Here is a 20,120-nt window from a genome sequence, read left to right on the forward strand (position 1 = left end):
TACACATGGTAGTTAAATCCAGCGGAATGGCTATTCAGAAGGGTCCCGCGGCAGTTGCCACGAAGTAGGGGTGCCTTAGTGGTCCTGGGGGAGTCAGGAAGGCTCCTGCGGAAGGTGGCCTTGGAGCCGAGCTCTGAAGGACAAGTTGGGCTCTGATGTTCGAGTTCATGGAGGGTTCTGCCCAGAGCCTGGCTTGTTTGGGATGCCTCCTGCCCCTGAGCTGGCTGGAGTGGAGAAGATGACCACTGAGGGAAGGGCCAGGAGATAAGGGAGGGGATACCCTGGCAGGAGGCTGTGCCCCATGGAGCCGGTAGGCTCGGTTTGACCACACGTGGGCATGGGGTGGGGAGGCTGGGGGCAGGAGGGACTCCCCACATATGGTCCTGCTGTCTGGATTGCTGGGGTTCACTGAGACTTGGGTTCAGGGCCCGAGCCCACTCTGACATCCCCAGAGGTGGCTCCCTCATGTCCCCCTGGCCTGGGCTACAGGGACAGCTGGGCAGGGTTCTCTCACCCCACCTGCTCCCAGGGCCCCCATTAACTGCCCCCTCCTCTTCCAGATCCTGGGCGCGATGATCCTGGGCTTCGGGGTGTGGATCCTGGCTGACAAGAGCAGTTTCATCTTTGTCCTGCGTAAGGAGCCCTCTGCTTGCCCTGCCCCACCGGGTCTGGAGGGAGGGCAGGCTGGGGGCAGGGCTGCACCCACAAGGACTTCAGCCTCAGTGCTGCTGGTCATTCTTCCAGCTGACCTCTGGGCCCTGCCCAGGCCCTGCTGCTGACCTCTGCGGGGGGGTTCTGGAAGGAATTCTCTCTCCCTCCCCAAACAAGGCGGCTGTTGTCTGGAGAACACTGAGGGATGAGGAGGTCGGTCTCCCATCTTGGCCGCTTTTCTTAGCCCTGACCTTGAGAAAGCATCTTATGTTCTCTGCCCCTCCATTTGCCTGTTCAGCAAAACGTAACAGTCTCCCCCCTTCCCAGTTCAGAGAGACGTAGGAAAGGGCCAGAAACAACGGATTGTTGGGTGTTGATGAAGTGCCTACTGTGTGCCTGGCACTGGTTAGGTGGGTTGGGCCCATGCACTGAGGAGAAAGACACCAGGCACAGCTTCCACGGTTCGTATTCACGGGGATAAGATTTTTGCATGTATAAATTATCTTAATCCCACAGCAGCCCTGCGAGGTAGGAACTGTCCTATTCCTGCCTTAACAAATGAGGCTCAGAGAACTTATGACCCTTGCTCAAGTTCACACAGCTTCCGAGTGACAGGTGTGGGACTTGAACCCCGAGAGCTTTGGTCCTAAAAGCTACACTGGTGAGGGAGGCCCTTCTCTCACTGTTTAGAAGCAGGAAGAAAGAGGCCCCAGGCACTCCTGCCCAGATGATAAGAGCCTTTCCCAGTCTACTCACAGTCTCTTCAAGGAAGCCTGCCTAGCTTGCCGCATTGACCTCTCATGGGTGCCCTATGGTGGGAGGGAGGCCTAGCACATGGCCCCAAGTAGCACAGTGATGCCATTCTCCTCAGCTCGCAGTGTCCTTGGCTCACTTCCCCTCCCAGCAGCTGCCGGAGGTAGCAGGTTTGGACTCAGGCCCCTGACAGCTGCTTGATTTGAATAAAACAGGAACCAGGGTCTGGTGGGTGATGGAGTAGCCACACCTGTTACCATGGCCCCAGGGTGCTAGACCTCCTCCCCTCAGAGGGGAAGAGAGGCGAGGATGATCCACTCTGTAGCCACACTGATGTGGAGTGGGGCTGTCTGTCTTGCCTCCTACTGGGGGGTGGCAGACTGTACCCCCACTCTGGGTCTAGGACCTGGGATCCTAGGATATTTCCTGTCTCAGCTGGGTACCCACATTCCCCATGTCCTCCCAACATGGGACGCATCCTCCTCGGCCCTGACACTTCCTGGGCCATGGTCCACACCCAGCGGGCACGGTGCCACAGGGCAGACTTGAGGCCCACCCTATCCACCGCCCTTCTGCCCCCTGTGCCCCGCCCTAGGGCTCCAGGAGCTGCCTGCTGCTTCTGCTTCCTCTAGCTTCCTCCCTGTTCAGGTCTGAGAATCTCGAGCTGGCCAGATTTTAGAGGCCCCCTGGTTGCACCCTGAGTATTTTTTTTTTTATAAACACCAGGGTCCCACCCCCATCCTGGGGGATCTATTCGGTATGAGTGGGAGCCTAGAGCGCTGTAGATCTTACAAAGCTTCCCAGGTGGTTCCCCAGGCAGCCATGGTTCAGGAACACCAATCTGATCTTCCAACCCTGTCCCTGTGCCGTTGGATAAGCAAGGAGGAAAAGACTTGCTAAGAGTCATGAAGCAGCTGAGGGTCAGAGCTCGGAACCCAGGGCTCCTGACCTACGTGCCAGGCTGCATGACACAGCTCTTCCCTTACCTGTCCCCATTACACCATGGAGGAGACTGACGCACAGGGAGGGGAAGCACACAGCTAGAAGGTGGGGAGCTGAGATGTGAACCGGGTGGCAAAGCTCCTGCACCCTCATTTCCTGAACCCTCATTTCCTGAACCCATGTACCACAGGGTTCTGTGGTATGCCATATGTTTGCACCATAATGAGCAAAAGCAAGCATGGTCGTTAAGAGCACAGACCCTGATCTGGAAACAGATTGCCATGGTTCGAATCTAGGCTCTGCTACCTATTAGCCGCGTGATCTTGGGTATGTGACTTCGCCTCTCTGTGCCTCTTTATCTGTAAAATGGGGATAATAGATTGTACTTTATAAAGTTATTGTGAGAAATTAAATGAATTAATGTCTGAGAAGAGTTGAGAATAGTTCCTAGTGAATAGTAAACCCTACATAAATGATTATTAAATAATATATATAATCGAATAATATTTATTATTATAGTTGTTAAATAAATATGTTTGTAATACCATCTTATACTTATAACATCTTTAAAAAGTAGGACTTAGTTTCATTTTACAGGGAAAGAAATAGAGGCCAGAGAATGGCTCAGAAATGTTAACCACAGAACTGGGATTAGAACCCACTTCTTGTGATCTCTGGCTCCTTCCATTCTGGGCCACTTCCTCTTCCCCCTCACTGGTACCTGCTTGGCCCAGTATTACTAAGATGTTTGTGCCATACGCAGTGGATGAGTCACCCAGGATATTCACCCTTCCCTTCCTATGTCCCTCCTTGTGTCAGATCAGGGACAGCCTGGGTGATGACAGGGACTGGTACCCACGAAATGTTCTGAGCACCGAGACTCCGCAGCTTGGCTGTCCTCCCAAGGGAAGGTCCTACCGAGTTGAGGTCTCATACCTGGCCTTGCCTGCTGGGTATCTCACGGCTTCTTAGCCTCTCTGGGTCTCCAGGCCCTTAGGGACAAATCAGGATGTAAATCCACACTCACGGGGCTGTTGTGGAAGTTAAGCAGGATGATTTGGTAAAGGGCCTTGTTGGGGCCAGCACACAGTGCATGTCCAGGCAGTGCCAGTTCCTTTTTTCAGGGAGTGGTCCCTGGGAGGGCTTATTGGAACTCAAACCCAGGAAGTTTAGGAAAAGTGAAATTTGACAGCTCCTCCTGCCCATGTTGATTGCTGAGGGCCTGGGAAAAAAGGAAGCCCCACTTTTACCCAGAGGGGGCTCTGCCTGGTTTCCTGGGGCCCCCTATGAGAATCTAGGCAGAGGCAGCCTTGCCCTGGCCCCCTGAGAGTAGGGTGGGCCAGCCAGGGCTCTCTCTGGGCTCCAGAACATTCTTTCTGTGACCAGGAAGTGGAGCTGGATCAAGTTCTCCCACCCACTCCAGCTTTGTACTTATTCCTTAAGCATGCTAAGGGTGGGGATCTTAGCCTCTCCCAAGTCCCCTGAGGAGCTGGCCTGTGTTCTCCCTGCTGCTGGTCAGCTGTGCCAGCCCTGGCTGTGCCTGAGTCACTAGGAATGCACCCTGAAAATGCAGATTCCACGCAGTTTCCCAGGACAGTTGTCCAGTTACGATGGACCCAGGAATCTGTACCCCTAAGAAGTTCCTCTGATCCCTTGGTGCACTCCAGGCTGCTCTGCATCCAGCCTCTGAGGACATCCCTCCTGGCTGCCTACCAAGAGTGTCGGGGCTGTCATGAGAGTGAGCCCCCAGCCCCTGCCTGTTGGGGGACACATCTAACCTGGCCCTCCTGGTGTATCACAGCCTCGAGGTAGAGTGTACCCCACGCCAGCAGGCTGGCTGGAGGTGGACATGAGATTTGCCCTGTGTAATCTGTCAGGCTCCTTGGGAAACGCTGGTCAAGTGCCCCAGTGGAACTGATGTCCACCCACCAGGGTGGGCTCTGTCTGCCAGAGGCCCTGGAGAGGGTCTCTTGCCATCAGGCTCCTCTCTCTATGCCTCAAGCATGTCACCTGCCACACTCATCTTTCACTCTTTTTGTCCTTCAAGTGCATCACGCCTACCCCTTCCTCAAGTCTTTGCACCTGCTGTTACCGCTGCCTGGAACGCTATTCCCTCAGATCTTCACTTAGCTGACTTTTCTAGTCTCAGCTCACATGTCACCTGCTCAGACCAGCCTTCCTAGCACCCCAACCCACTGCCTGCCCCAGAGTTCTCGACATTAGCTGGCCTCAGCACCTTCGTGGCCCTTCACATAACCAGAAGACAGTACTGTTTTCAGTGTCACCCCCTGCCCCACATAATATCAGCTCCCTGGTGTGGGGGCCTCATCAGTGGGACTTCTGTAAGCCCAGCAGCTGGCACAGTACCTGACAACGTGGTGGGCACCGGGTAAATACTTGTTGGCTGAATGAATGAGCAATCATCAAACCAGTATGCGTGCCTTGTGCATCAGTGCAATGAGCATGGCATTGCAGGTCTGCACACTTCCAAACCCCAGCTCTGGCCCACGCCCGTGTGCCTCTCTGAATCTCGGTTTTCTCGTCTGTGAGACGGTGGTGCTAGTGCCCAGAGGCAGTTATCCTGGAATTGGAGGTGGTATGTGGAGGCCCTTGGGGCACAGCAAGTGGGCAGGAGAGGCTAGTGTTTACTATTATATGGACGAGCAGAAAGGCAGGCCTGTGACGTCTGTGGCCCCAGCAGAACCTGCCAGTCTGTGGTTCGTTAATTCGGCAGATATTCATGCAGCACTTCACTGTGTCAAACCCTGCTCGGGGGGCTGGGGGTTCAGCAGGAGCAAACTCAAGTCCGTGCCCTCTTGGAGTTCACATTCTTTGGGGCTGCTGACGAGCAAGATAAATTAGTAAAACGTAGAGTCTTCTCAATCCTAGTCAGTGCTGAGGAGAAAACCTAAAGCAAGGATGGGGGTTAGGATAGATTGCAGGGGAGGCACATCGGGGGCAGAGGGCAGCTTCCAAAGGAATTGAGGAGCAGGTTTCTTGCTGGGGGCCAACTCCAGCACCCCGACTCTGAGGAGGGCATTTGGGAGAAGTCCTGGACCTTCAGGCCCTACTCCTGATTTTGTGCTTTGTGAGGGTGAGACCGCCAGGCTGGATCGAACGCCCTTCTTTCCATCTCCCAGAGACCTCCTCCAGCTCGCTCAACGTGGGGGCCTACGTCTGCATTGGCGTGGGGGCCGTCACCATGCTCATGGGCTTCCTGGGCTGCATCGGCGCCGTGAACGAGGTCCGCTGCCTGCTGGGACTGGTGAGTGGGCCCCTCCAGCATTACCCACCCAGCTCCCCGAGCCCTGCCCTGACCCAGGCAGGGTGGGGAGCATCGGAAAATGAGTGGGACCTGGTGGGGGATGCCCCGCTAACTCTGCCTGCTCTGTGTCCCCAGTACTTCGTCTTCCTCCTCCTGATCCTCGTCACCCAGGTCGCTGCTGGAGTCCTTTTCTACTTCAACATGGACAAGGTAAGCACTCTTTCTCCCCGCCCCCCACCCGCGCCGCGCTGGCCATGCGGGGGGATTGGCCTGGGGATGGGAGAGAGACAAGTCTTGCTGTCACAGACAAATCTAGTAGGTGCCAGGGCAGTCTCCCTGTGATCGAACGGTGAACCATTAGACCAGAAGCCACTGTCCGTGGGCAGAGTTGCTGCTGGGGGACCCCACTCCACCCCTTTCTAGTTGGGTGGCTGCCATGCACAAGCTGCTTGCCTCTCTGTGCCTGTGTAACCTTCTGCCAACTGGGGACAATCATAACATTTAACTTTCCAGGTTGTTGTGAGGGTTCGGTGAGATTATGTTAGTGAGACAATGCAACGCTTGGCACAGTCAGGCCTCAATATATGTTGTTCTTATTATTATTAAGGAACCTTAGCAAGCACTAAATCCATGCCACCCATTCACAGATGAGGCCCAGGGAGGAGACTGTCAATAAAAACACTAGCCCCGTGTCAGAGGCAAGGTGCTCAGCTTTGAGGAACAGAAAATCAGACCTACTGGGGCTTAAAAATCTAAGGACACTTCTTGTAGACATAACCAGAAATCAAGTTTGGAAGCTCAGAGACCCTGGTTCTGGCCGTCTGTTCGGCGTTCTCATCGTGATGGCTTTTCTACATGCTACTCACCTCATAGTCCCAAGATGGTTGCCACAGCACCGTCTTGTGCTGCTGTGGCCAGAAGAAGGGCAATGGGCAATGCCAGCCATGGCCATGCCTTTTGACAGAAGAGCAAGATCCCTAAAAATTTATCTCAGACTGGTTTGCAGAGGCCCCCTTGGCTTTCAGAGAAGCTGAGAAAGTGAGTACCTAGTTTTCAGACTCTAAATACAGAGACACAAATGAGGAAGGACCCGGAAATGGCTGCTGGGTGAGCCAGTTGGTTGTGACTATCACAGTTATTTATGGAACACCTACTGTGTGCACGCGGTATCTTCTAGAAGCTTTACGCACATCGTCTCTTCCTCATAACAGCTCTGTACGGGAAGTGTTATGTTCTCAGACAGGGAAGCATATGCTCAGTGAAATGGGTAACGATACAACACCAGTCATAGTAACTACAACCCCCACCATTCCCACTTTGCTCCAGCACACACCATATACTGGGCACAGTGTTGTGCCACTTTACATTCACCCTTTCATTGATCCTCACTGCATTCCCGCGAAGTAACCTGAGAATCCTTGAGGGGAGAGGGCACCCAGCAGGTCAGTGGCCAGGCCAGGTGAGATCCAGGCTCCCTGACGCCAGTGGCCGTTCGTCTGCGGCCCGGCTGAGCCTGGGGGCCTGCCTTCCTCCTACTTCTCGTTCACAGAGTGGGTGGCAGAGCTGGTACCAGGCGCCTCCTGCATTTTACCATTTAAAGGTCAAGTGGCCTCAGATCCCTTGTAGAAGGAAGCTGAGAAAGCATTACACTGTCGACAACTAGCACTTAATAGAACTTAGGGCAGCCTGATGCTGAATGTTGTGTACATACTGTATTTACTGTTTGGTCCTCAAAACAATGCTATGAGATGTGGAAGCTGATGCACAGGGAGGTTATGCGACTGGCCAAAGGTCACACAATAAGAGCCAGAATTTGAACTCCAGCAGCCTGGCTTCTGGGTTTGTGCTGGTGAAATTTTCACTGTGGTGGTTCCTACCTGAGTCTGAATTACTTATTTATAATCCACACTCAGCCTGCTTCTCAAGAGAATTGGAGCTGACTTCCAACATAGGCACGGGGCAGTTAAAATCAAAATGAGAGCGATTAGAATGCACGCTGAGAAAAAAAGAACATTTTTCTTGAAGCCAGGGTATGAGATTTTCATGTAGCTGAGGGCTAACTTAAACACTGAACTTCCTGGCAGCCAAGGCAAAAAGGGAAATATGGTTTCAATAGATGAAAGGATGCTTGCTTGGCTACCAGACAGGAAGCAAATGTTTAGGTTGGGGAAACTCCTTTCCCAGGGAAAGGGTTGCAGGATCAGGTTTTCATTTTTGCCCTACAGGGGCCTCTCTGGGATCTAGAGAGTGGTACATTATAATTAGGGTGGACAAGAGCTGGGCACCGGTGAGTTGGGTCCTATGACTCAGAAGCTGGTCAACTCTGCAGAAGTCTCGGGCAGTCCACCTTTTCACCCTTTGTGTATTTCCCATCTCACAGTAATACAGATGGCACCCATATGTGGACGCCAACTACATGCTAGGAGCTGACTTAGTAACTTGACACATGGTTCAGTTTTACAAGCAGTTTTCACTTGAAGAAACTGAGGCCCTGAAAAGCAAAGTGACTTTTTGGCCACAGTCACACACGGCTCAGAGGTGCCCACAGCCCCCGAGCAGGGCTCGTGTGGAGAATCAGCTCTCTTGCTTCCAGTCTAGACTCTGCCCCTCACCCCACCGTCCCCTTCTCCGCCTTCCGCACCACCCCCGGGCTTCACGCCTCACGCCCCCTGGTCCCAGCCCGCCTCGCCTTGGCCCGCCTCCTCTTCTGGAAGAGTCCGGGGGAAATTTTCTGGTTTTGCTGGGGAAGCTCTGGCGCCACTCTATCATCCGAGTTGGAATGAATGATTTATTTTTTCTTTCCCAGCACATTGTAAATCCTGGTAGAAGACTAAACATGCCCTTGATGATGTTTATTCCTGCAGATGAGGCCCAGCTGGGGAGGTGGGACTTGTGTGAGCCTGAGAGGAAAAGGCCTTTTGAAAGGTGGTGGGCCCAATCTTCTCTCACTCTCTGGGCCTCCTGGGCAGGTGGGAAGGATAGAGCCCCTGGGATCCTCCTGAAGTGGTCTCCAGGCTGCCGTCTGTCCTTCCTGCCTCACACTCCCAGCAGCCACTGTTCCCAGGGCAGCAACAGGGGGAGGCTGGGGCCTTGGGCGAGGCGCATGGCCTCTCAAGCCTTGGGTTCCTCGATTATAAATCGAGGAGAATGAACCTGCCTGGTCCCCACCTCACCCATGAGCACTTACAAAATATAAGTGTGGTGGCCACGGGCCTGGACCCCAGAACTGAACTGCCCAGGTTGGAACCCCTGTGCTGAGACCCTTGGCAGTTTACTCAGCCTCTCTGGGCCTCCGCTGCCTCCTTTTGTCAAATGTCAGTAATCATACAGGTCCACTGTCCTTCGTCTGCAATTCGGAAACCCAAAAGTACTTTGAACACCCCAAAAAAACCATTTACAACTCATTTGGTTACAAAATGGAACCTGAACAGAAGTGAGGCTATTTATGGCTTTTATGTACCCCATTCAGATGTCCCTCGGGACATGTGAACGAGAGAGGTTTCGGGCTATCACACATACCCCAGTCCCCTTCTCAAATCAAAGCGTTTCTCAGAGCCACAGCACATTGGCCCCAAGGGCTACCTTACAGTGCCGTGGCGAAGCTTAAGAGCGTAGACATATGGGAAAGACATAGCGTGCTGGCCCAGAGCAGATGTTTGCTGGCATCACGGCAAGCGTTATTGTTATTGTCACCATTATTAACTTCTTTAATGCCTCATAAGGGCTCAATAAATAGCAGCTGTTCCTGTTGTCAGTATTAATATTATTATTAGCAAGGGCTATGGGAACCAAGAAGTGTGAAGGTACCATTTCTCTGGCTGCTTCCTTATCTGACTATTTATCCAGCCTCCGGTTAGGGGTCAAAGGGCAGGTCCGGGATTCAGAGGCCCTGTGTTCTAGGGTGGGCTCTGCCACCGATTGCCGTGTGGCCTTGAACAAGTTACCCAGCCTCTCTGAGCCTCGGGTGACCTCTTGGGCCTTGCCAAGGTCTGACACTCTGGATTCTGACTTGTTCTCTGCAGGCAGTGGAGGGTGGGAGGTGGCAGGGAGGAAGGAAGGGAGCCGATACTGCTTCCTATGATGTGCGGGGCCCGGGGCTTGCTGCACTCACGCAGGCCACACTGCTAACTCTCCCCGAAGCCTGCACAGGCGAGGTCACTGACGCTCCGAGAGGTTGTATCGGGGATTTGAGCAGAAGGCCTGGGGGCTGAGAGCTTGGAGGGGAAGGGGCTCACATGGCCTGGCCGGGACCCGGGGTAGTGGGGTCGACTGCTGTGTTCTCCCCAGAGAGGGTGGTCTGGAGAACGTGACTCCCTTTCTGCTCCTTCCCTCTCCCACCTGAGAGGCCCCAAAATAGGCACTGTGCAGGTGCCCTGAGGTACAGGCGTGAAACGGGTTCCTCTAGAACAGGGCAGTCCTGTGAGATGTCTGCTCACTCAGATGGGAGCCTCCTGACCAGGACAGGGAGAGGTGACCTTTCTCTTCCCTTTTGGGAAGAGGGAAGAGGGCATCCAGGCTGTTCTTCTGGAAAGAGATCATGGAGAGAAATAGGGTGGAGACTCATAAGCACCTGCTGGGAGCTGGGCTGCCTGTGGGGCTCCAGTACAGGCCTCGCCCTCAGGAGCTTACGGGGTGGGGTGGGGGGACATAATCTGCCTCCCGCAGGACTCTGGGGTAGCTGGTTATGTGGATTGCAGCTGGACTTTCAGGAAAGATTTGGTTGGTCACTAACAGTAAACTGCCACCCCCTCCACGTTCGCCACTGCAAAGCGTCCTCATTTCCTATCAGATTACCAGGATTAAGCCTCAGAGCATTTGGCAACATGGCCTGCGGGAACCCCGAGGAGAGAACAGGAAGATGTGGTCCATTACTTTGCATTTGGGGCACCTCGTTCTAAGGGTGTGAAGAGTATAGAAGAGGTCTGGACACCATCTCAAGAAGCAGTCAAAGGAGCCTAGGAACTTCCTTCCCTAGAGAGGAGCGGGTAAAGGGAGACCTGGTCTGGTCTCACCTCTCTGCATAATCTCTGTCCTGGGAGAGAGCATTTTGATTTGTTCTGTAAGGTCCCAGTTGGGACTTGGTGGGGAGAGGGAGGCTGAGAACTAACACTAATGAGTGGAAGTCATTTGGGCTCAACTTAAAATGAATTGCTTGTATCAAGAACCGCCCCGATCCTGTAATGTGTGATTTTTGTGAGGTACTGAGTTCCCCGTCACAGGGAGCATTTAAGCAGAACCTGGAAAAGTATGGGAAGGATTCTCGCATTTGAATGACATGCCAGACTCTTCTAATTCTACCTCTCTGTGAAAAGTTACAGTACAAGGTGGAATGAAAGTCCGGCATTGGCGGGAGGATAGGAAAGCCACCCCGGAGGATGGCAGGATCTTGGGAGAGCTGGAGACAGTGGGTGGCTCGTTGTGGTTGAGATCTCGGGGTTCTGTAGCTGCATGTATCAGGGTGACAGCCATACTTCTGCTGCTTGCTAGCTACGTGATCTTGGGAAGTTGTTCCGATTCTCTTCTGGAAAATGGGGAGGATGGTAGCAGACAGGACCAGGACCGGCCTCCGAGGCATGTAACCTGAGTAGTCACACAGGGTCCCACACTGAGAAGGGTCCTGTGCTTGGTGTGATGCTCTGCTGCTGCTATCTTGAAATTCTTAATCATTTTTAAACAAGGGCCCTGTGTTTTCATTTTGCCCTGGGCCAAGGTATGCAGCTGGTCCCGGGAGGGAGACTTGGTCGCCTGTGACAGTAACTGAAGGTAGCCGGGTTGGCTGCAGGCTCAGCTGGATCCAGGTTCCCAAAGGCTCTGTCCCTCTCATCCTTGGCCCTGCTTTCCTCCATTGGCTCCCTTCCTACGCAGTCTGTCCCCAAGGTGGCCACCGGCAGCTCAGGCGCTCCTTCCACCAGGTTAGTGGAAAGAAAGGGCTTGTGTATGTGACCTTGGGACACTTACTTATCTCTGAACCACCTGCCACGTCCAGGGTGTGGAAGGCATTAAATGCCTCCGCATGGCAGTGAGGGGACAAGGCTTCCAGACATGGAGGGATTGAGAGGTGCTGGTACCCAAGGAAATGAACTGTTATTGCAAGAAGAAGGGAGAACAGGTGCAGGGCAGTCGGAAACCACAGAGGCAGCCTCCGCAGGGATGCAGTGAGATGGTGAGCATCGTCTCACCCTCCCTGCTCCTCCTCGTCTCGGGAAGGGCCTGGTTGCCAGGGTGACCTCCTCGGGCACCCGACTCAGCCTCCTGAGCATTAGGATCCCACGGCATCTGCTCCAAGCAGCCATGGTCCCCGTGGCCCAGCTGTATCTTTCAGCTGTATTCTGGGCTGGAGGATGATATGGTGTTGCCATGGAAACCACCCAGCCTCAGTGGAAAGCCCGCAGTTTCCATCACCTTGTTTCGGGAGGGCCTGAAACAGGGAAGTTCGGGCTTCTGTGGCAACTACCCTGGGGTATAAATAGAGCGTAGGGCGGCAAGGGAGGGCCAGTGAGAAGGATGTGGGAGAGATGGCTCTTCAAGCAAACGCCTCTGGAGAACTCTCTCTTCTCCACACCTTAGAGATCACTGGGGAGCAGAGGTGGAGCAGAGATAGTTGGGGCAGAAAGGTCCAAGATCTGCAGGTGAACGGCCCTAGCTGTGTGACATGGGCAAATCACTTGGCTCCTCTGGGTCCTTCTTAAAAGTGGTTATACCTACTTCAAGATATAGCCATGCGGTTTAAATGCCAGTAGGGCCGAATGGGTAAAAACTTGGGTTCTGGAATTTGACAAGCCTGAGTCCAAACTTCTGCTCTTCCATTTGTTGGCTGTGTGACCTCAGGCAACTTAATGAATGTCTCTGAGCCTCATTTTCTAGATCTTTAAAATGAGGAAACGAGGTTAAAACCTAGGCCATAGGTCCGCTCTGAGGATTAAAGTGAGATAATGGCATTGAAAGTGCTTAGCCCTGGTACAGAACAAGCACTTGATAAAAATTAGCCATATTGTTGTTGTGATCAGTAACTGACAGGAAAGCTTTGTAAACTGTCGGTTTCTGTGTGGCTAAAACAAAAAGCAATGCTCTAAAGAGCTTAATTGAGAAGGAGAGGGGCAGAGAAAGATCCCGGGGGGCTGGTTTCCCCAGGTTAGTGAAGCGAGATGCTGGAGGCTGGGGCTGCAGGTCCATCCGGAGGATGTGGGTTCTCTAAGCACAGCACTTGCGGGCTGCCTGTGAGAAGCAGCCGGAAGCCCCGCGCACAGGGTTCCAAGCCAGGCTCTGAAAGCCCCTGCCTGGAAACGGCTGTCCCCTCTCCCTGTTCCCCCTTATCACGAAACCGGGGGGCAGGCGTGCAGCTGTCCCTCGGTGCCCCTGCATCTCTCAGGCCCCTCGCCCTGGGGTTGAACAGCGACAGACAGCAGGTGACCGTGACTAGCCTGTCCATGCTTGTGTGCTGAGAGGCCCCTGCGCAAGGTCCACGGGAGAGGCAGGGGGGCGGCCAGGCCCCGGCTGGCTCTGCGGGCCCTCCTCCCACATGGGGGCGGTTCTCAGTGATCAGGGAAACCCTGTCCTCAGCTCTCCCTGGCTGGTTTCAGGTTTGCCTCTCTTTGCACAGCTGATCTGTTCCTGAAAAGCTGCTGTAGTGAGATCCTTTGTTCAGGGCCCCACTGAAAGCCCTTTGCACCTGGATCCTTCGGATTCCTGCACCCCTCGTTTGCCATATCTGCAAATCAGTGTTTTCTCTGGGGTTAGTGAGTTTCTCTTCCTCAGTGAGAGCCTCTGAATTCCTGAGCCTGGTGGGAACCAGCACAGTCAGGATGTACATTTTGTGGAGCCCTGGGGCGGTCGTGAGGGTTGACCAGGACAGTGAGTGAGGACTGCCCTGCCGTGTGGCACGTGGCAGTGGTTATGTACACATTCCTTATTCATGGACACAGCACACCTACCCTGGCCGGACCTCACCAGGTACAGTCCCTGCTCTCACGGAGCTGACGTTCCTGTGGGGGCAGAGATGATAAATCCTGAAAACAAATGAGTGCGTAATGACAACACTATTAAGAAAGTACAGTGTGCTTACCTTTTCAGGATAAGAAGGGCCTGGGAGGGGGCGGTGGGGAGGGGCTAGGGAAGGGATGGTACTCTGTAGGGTGGTCCAGGAAGGCCTTTCTGAGGAGGTGACGTTTGAGCAGAGCCCTGAAGGAAGCAGAGGAGTGAGCCATGTTAGTATTGGGGGGAAGAGGAGTCTAGGCAGAGGGAACAGCAAGTGCAAAGGCCCTGAGGCAGGAGAGCGCCTGGCACAGATAGCAAGGAGACCTATGTGACAGAAGCAGAGGAAGCAAAGATCCAGCCCCAAAGGGCTTTCAGTGGGACCCTGAACAGAGGACCTCACTACAGCACCTTTTCAGGAACAGATCAGCTGTGCAAAGAGGAAATAAGGCCTGGGAAGAGCAGGGGCCAAATGATGCAGGGCCTCATGAGCCATTGAGAAGACACGGGCTTCTTCCCTGAGAGTGGTGGGAAGGCAGTGGAGGTTTTCAGCAGTGACACGGAAAGATTAACATTTAAATGGTTGCGCAGCTGCTGAGTGCCAAATGGGCCGTAGGGCAGGAGTGCTTGGCCCTGACTGCACTGGGCTTAGCGTGGTGCCCACCAGGAAATGCCAGGAAAGTGATTGGAGCGGATAATGAAATGCTTTCACACGGCAAGCGTGTCTCCAGGTTTGGGGGTTACGGTGGGGAGAGGCAGTCCAAGTGGATGTGAGCAGCGGTGGAGCACATGTTTCACGGAATCTGACCTTGGTCCTTGCTCTCCCTTCTGCAGGTGAAGCAGGAAGTGGGCGGCATCATAACCAAGATCATTCAGAACTACAAGGATGGTCAGGAGGACAAACTGCAGGAGGCCTGGGACTACGTGCAGGCCCAGGTAAGGTGGGGGGCGTGTGTCGGCATGTCTGGGTCTGGTCGTCTGTGTGTCTGCTGAGATAATGTTAGCAAATTTGTATGTGAGTGTGTATCTGATGGGGGCGGGGGCTCCTGAGCACCCCCCTACCTGGGACCCCAGCCACCACCACAGCGCCTCGCTTGGGGGCCCAGGGTGTCGGAGGCTGCCCCATGGCTCACAGCGCTCCCGTCTGTGGTGGGGAGGGGGCGGTGTCAGTTCCCGATCCTCTCATTTCAAGCCAGGTAGGCAGGTACTGGGAGCTCCACCCTGGAGGTGCAGGAACGGGGCACCAAGGCTGATATGCTGACACAGGTCCGAGTGGGGGCTACCTCTGGGGAGGTACCCATGGGAACCCTCTAGGGCGAAAGGAATGCTCTATTCAAATCCCGATCCAGGTGGTGGTTGTGCCAGTATGTATACAAAAGTTCATGCAGCTGAATCTGTACAGTTCAGTGTCTACGTCTCCTACCGCAATTAAAATGACCGACAGCATAACTGAATGACAGAGACTGAATGGATGAATTAATGAATGTCTATGTCTCCTACCGCAATTAAAATGACCGACAGCATAACTCAATGACTCACTGACTGAAGGGATGAATTAATGATTGGATGAGTGAATGAATGAATGAATGGGTTCCCAACCTGCCTTGATGGTGAACCAATCATCACATGCACAAATTTGACCTCAGCGATCAGGTCTTGGTGCCCGCTCTTTGTGGTCTCAGATGCCATGTGCCCTGGTCCAGGACCCACACCCTCTGGGCTGCAGACTCCTCCTCTCTCCCGTGGGGGCACTGGACACCATAGTCACTTAGGACTTGCTGGCACACCTGACCAGCAGGAGAGTTTAGAGACTGGAGCTGTCCAGAAGACGTGGGCTCACCCGTTTTCTGAGCTGTGGACAGAGGAGGGTGATGTTTTCTGGCCTACGTGCCTCACAGATCTTTTTTGGTGAGGCCCAGATGAGGCCGGGTCAGTTAGCCAGAGGGCTCGGTGCGCACAGGAAGACGTCTCATCACACCTTTAGTTTGACCCACAATTCCTGAGACCCTTCACAGAGATTAGTGGGAGATGGATGTCCCAGGATGAACGAGTGCCACCTTTCAAGGAACCCGGGGGGAGAGGTGGGTCCCTTGGGAGATGAGGAGCAGCCCACCATGGGAGGTGGTTGGCTGGCTTGGGGACTCCTGCAGCGGACGAGGCCTCTAGATGATTCTGATGTCTGTGAGAGGCTTCTTGGGATGGTGGTTAAGGAAGCAGGCTGTAAGGCAGGCATCGGAGGGCTGGAATGCTAACTCTGCCACTGCCCGAGCCTCAGTTTCCTCATCTATAAAATGGGGCTACTGATCCATACTCGTGTGAGACGAACTTTTAAAGTCAGTGACACTGAGGTAGCGCTTATCATGTGGCGATGTTTTTTGTTTGTTTGTTTTGTTTTTTGTTTGTTTGTTTGTTTTTGCCACTGAGACACACAGTGGGTGGTGGCTGAGGTCAGACCTTGGCATGAGTCAGGGCAGGAGGGCTCTGCCTGGTGCAGTAGAAAGGCCAAGGAAAGCTGCCTCATTTCGCTTGGGTGTGGGAGGGCCTCTGAGTGCCCCTCTGCGGTGCCAGCCTTTCTGCCAGAGAGGAGGCGGCCAGGCAACTCAACGTGAAAAATACAACACGGAGCCTTGTCGGCCCCTGACTGTGCTTGGCACGCCCCCTGCTGGACACTGGGCTGCTTGTCAGGGACTCGCCACCCTGAGATGGAAACAAAGCAGGCAGGGAACTGACCGTGCACTGGACCCCGAAGCACGCAGCTCGCCCAGGCAGCCCACTTAATTCTTCCAAGCACCCTAGCATAGTGGTTATTGTCAGATGAGGAAACTGGGGCTCAGAAGGGCTGTGGCTTGCCCATGCACAGAGCAGGACCAGGATTTGAAAGGAGCCCTTCCCCAACTCAGCCCCACCTTTCCGGGCTCTTTCCAGCACAGGCCCAGCCCCGGAGATCCCAATCCTGCTGATCTGAAGCCACATATGATCTGAAGCCTCTCAGGGTGCCCTTCCTGAGCCCCACGGAGGCCCGTTTTAACACACGGAGCCCAGAAATCATTCTTCCCCCTCCGGAACTAGAGCATTTTCTCCTCTAAAAAGGCAGAACGGACCATATCACCCCCTTTCACTTTGGCAACCAGGAAGCTCAGAGGCAAATCGCAATTCCAGTATGTGCTCAGCACCTAAGAGTGGAACTGGCTTTCCCGAGCAGCTGCTGTGCTGTCCAGACCGGTGCTGGGCGCTCTGCCGGCCTCATCCTCTATAGTCCTCGACACAGCCTTGGGAGTTAGAAACCCGTTACCCCGTTCAGCAGCTGAGGAAACTGAGGTCAGTACTTTGACCAAAGTTGAACAGCTGGTAGGTGGCAGAGCTGGGATTTGAACCCAGAAACCTGACTCCAGGCCCCCTTCTCGTCACTGCGTGCCATCGGCCCTCCTCGAGTCCCCCTCGCGTATATTGTTTCAACTTGACTTTCCTTCTGTCCTGCTTTCTATTTTTGCTGGTCCTGATTTTTCCTTCCTCCTGTTTAATAGTTTATGGTATATATTTCCTGAAAGTCCCTGTATATCCTCGGTGAAACCTAAACCCAAATCCTGGCAGTTCGGCTGGGACCAAGAGAGATCCTGAAATGGCAAATCTAAGCCCCACCTCTGCCGGGAGGACAGCCCCCCCGCGTAGGCAGTGGCCATGATCAGCCTGTCCCCTCTCTGCCCAGGGGAAGTGCTGTGGCTGGGACGGCTTCTACAACTGGACAGAAAATACTGAGCTCATGAATCGCACCAACGTCACCTACCCCTGTTCTTGCGAGAACAAGACGGAGGATGACAGCGCCCTCGTGAGGAAGGGCTTCTGCGAGGCCCACATCGTCAACAAGACACAGAGCGGCAACAGCCCCCAGGACTGGCCCGTGTATCAGGAGGTATCTGGAGGGCTGCGGGGCCGGGGGTGGGGTTTGGAGACATCTGTGGTTCAGGTACTCGGGCCACCTAGGCTCATCAGCTCCATCTTTTCTTTCACTTAGCTGTTCCTGCCTTTGGTCCATTTGTTCCCTTGTCATTGGTACCTTCATCTATGTATTCGTTAATTTATCCATGCAAGGAATGCATGGAACACTGCAGGTCCCTCCCGGTAGTTCTGCCTGATGGGGTCAGGCGGGATGACCTCAGCTGACATGGCTGTGTTTCTCCTTGTAGGGCTGCAAGAGTAAGGTGCAGGCGTGGCTGCAGGACAACCTGGGCATCATCCTGGGCGTGTGCGTGGGCGTCGCTGTCATCGAGGTCTGGATCCCCTCCCCTGCAGTCCTCCCCATGCTCTGTCCTCCCAGATTGTCCCTGCTTTGCTGATCTGCTTGGGGAGGCTGAGGCCTGTCAGCTTCTAGGGGCCCTGCGGCAAGCCTCCCCGGCCCTTCTGCTGCCTGAGTCACAGGCTGGTCCTGAGGCTCTAGCTGAAGATCCACTTAGTCCAGATCGAACCCTGCATGTCGACTTGGACAGCAAAATGCTGCTCTGGGATCTCGGGGGGACTGGGCAGTACCGCCTCCTCTGACTCATGCCCTTTCTCGACAGCTCCTGGGGATGCTCCTTTCCATCTGCTTGTGCCGGCACATCCACTCCGAAGACTACAGCAAAGTCCCCAAGTACTGAGACAGCTGCTGTCCCCACCGCCATGCCTGTCCCCCAACCTCAGGGGCCGCAGGGGGTCTCCCTGGCTCCCCCCTCTAGGCCCGCCTCCCACCTCACTGCCAAGACCCCTTGTCCGTCCTGTGCTGGCTGGAAGGTGGGGGGCTTTCTGGGGCTTGGACTCCTTTACCTGCCTTCCTGCCTCCAGCCTTGAGCCCGGCTGTTCTGTGACCCCTCAGCTCACTGCCTGCTGGGGTTCTCTGAGCAACTCAGAGAAGACACTCCCCACAGCATGTCTGCATAGGCGGGCTGGGTTTCTCCTTGCCTTGGGGGCTGTATATTTTGTATGTGGGAAAGTGTATTAAAAATAATTAGAGGGTGGGGATAAGGCACCCTGGGTTGTCAGGGGGCTGCCCACTGCGTGGGTCAACTTTTTTTCCACTATGATGCATATATCTTTGGTTTTCACATTTCTATTAAAGGTTGTAGGAGAGAGTGGGCTTTACCTGATGTTAGGGGTGGCACCCCTTTCCCAGGCCCTGACCCAGCCCAGCCCAGGCAGCTCAGATCTGCCCTGGGGCCGTGAAGTAGGGGTAGAGCCTAGATGAGCTAGGTTGAACAGGGTCTGGACTGCTTAGGGAACCGGAGGGACACGTCCTCAGGCTGTGTCACAGAGCAGGCACTGCATTCACTAAGACCCTGAGCTGTTCAGGGAAGGGGGGAGGATGCTTTCTCCTGTCCTCTGCTCCCTGGGGAGAGGGTGGGTGAGGCTGTGCCTTATAGGGGAGTGGGAGGGGCTCCGTGCACAGTTCCCGAGCATACCTGAGATTTGAAGAATGAGTAATAAAGAAGATTTGTAACAACCCAGTCTGACTTGGTGGAGATGCTGCCTCCCAGGACAGGGGATGATCAGAGAGGGGAGAGAAGGTGTGAGGGAAGTGGCCGGGGCTGCGAGGAGCAGTGGTGAAAGCCTCACTGCTGTCCCCAGGGCAGGGGCCCCTTCTCGGCTTCTCTAGTCCCCTCTTCAGTCTGGTACCCAAAGACTGTGAGGCCTGGCTCTGGTCCATCTGCCTGGCTGCTACTGTGGCTGGAGTTTGATTTGCATATTGAAACAGGTGTGGATTGTACTTCTAGGTTCCTGCCTCTGAAACCAGGTACAGGTACCCCCAGAAAGTACATAAAAGTAGGCTGGTGGTGGGGGCAGTGTGAGGGGGAGTTAGTGAAGCCATGGGATAAACTTGGCCTCTCTCTAGAGCATCCGTTTTTGATGAAGGAAGGAAACATTTTTGTATTAAAGAAATGTGATGGAGTAAGATGTGCCGAAGTCAGGAGTTTTAAAGATGTAATACGAAATTTTAAAGGAAGCTCTTGTACTCAGAGGGTGAACTCCAGCACACCCCATGCCAGGTATGAAGCCCAGAGGAAAGGTTCAGGCACACCGCCTTTATGGCTATGTTAGGGCATGTGACCTCTAGGGTGGGGCGGATATTGAAGACAGGGAAAGACAGACTGAGGAGGACAACTGCCCTTTCGTCTCTAACTCTTCAACTTCTCCCTGGCCCTGGAGGAGGAAGACGGGGTGAGGTGGGGTGGGGGTGACCTGCCTTCTTGCAGTAGAGTGGGAAGGGCAGCAGAGGGAGGTGGTTCCAGAAGCACCCACCAGGTGGCGCTGCTGCACCAGCCTAAGAGCCCAAAATTGTTCCAGTTACTCCACCTGCCTCACCAGTTCCCAGGCTGGTGGTCTCTCATTTGGAGTGAGGACAGGGTAGAAATTGCAGATTCAAGGGCTCAGCAGTTCTGAGATGGAGACAAGGAATCTGCATTGTCAGCAGCCCTCCCAGGGAATTCCTAAATCACGTGGCTTTAGATTCTCAGGCCCCAATAAGATGTAGCCACAGATGTATCCCAAAGAGAGATGGAGTCGGGGG

At 54.2% G+C, this 20,120-nt stretch overlaps 1 protein-coding gene across 6 annotated transcripts in view; it reads left to right on the plus strand.

The window, feature by feature from the left end:
• The window catches only part of CD82 (CD82 molecule), a 50,762-nt gene extending 31,707 nt beyond the window's left edge, over positions 1-19,055 (plus strand). For all 6 annotated transcript variants that reach the window (XM_011356857.2, XM_011356854.2, XM_011356855.2 and 3 more), the window contains 7 exons: positions 561-633; positions 5,487-5,611; positions 5,747-5,821; positions 14,417-14,518; positions 17,289-17,492; positions 17,767-17,850; positions 18,139-19,055. In XM_011356857.2, coding sequence (XP_011355159.1) covers positions 561-633; positions 5,487-5,611; positions 5,747-5,821; positions 14,417-14,518; positions 17,289-17,492; positions 17,767-17,850; positions 18,139-18,216 — 741 coding nt within the window. In that variant the 3' untranslated portion in view covers positions 18,217-19,055. The remainder of the gene's footprint in view (positions 1-560; positions 634-5,486; positions 5,612-5,746; positions 5,822-14,416; positions 14,519-17,288; positions 17,493-17,766; positions 17,851-18,138) is intronic.
• Positions 19,056-20,120: the final 1,065 nt, after the last annotated feature.

Source organism: Pteropus vampyrus, unplaced genomic scaffold (assembly GCF_000151845.1).
Source record: "Pteropus vampyrus isolate Shadow unplaced genomic scaffold, Pvam_2.0 Scaffold31, whole genome shotgun sequence".
In the NCBI taxonomy this organism is placed as follows: Eukaryota; Metazoa; Chordata; class Mammalia; order Chiroptera; family Pteropodidae; genus Pteropus; species Pteropus vampyrus.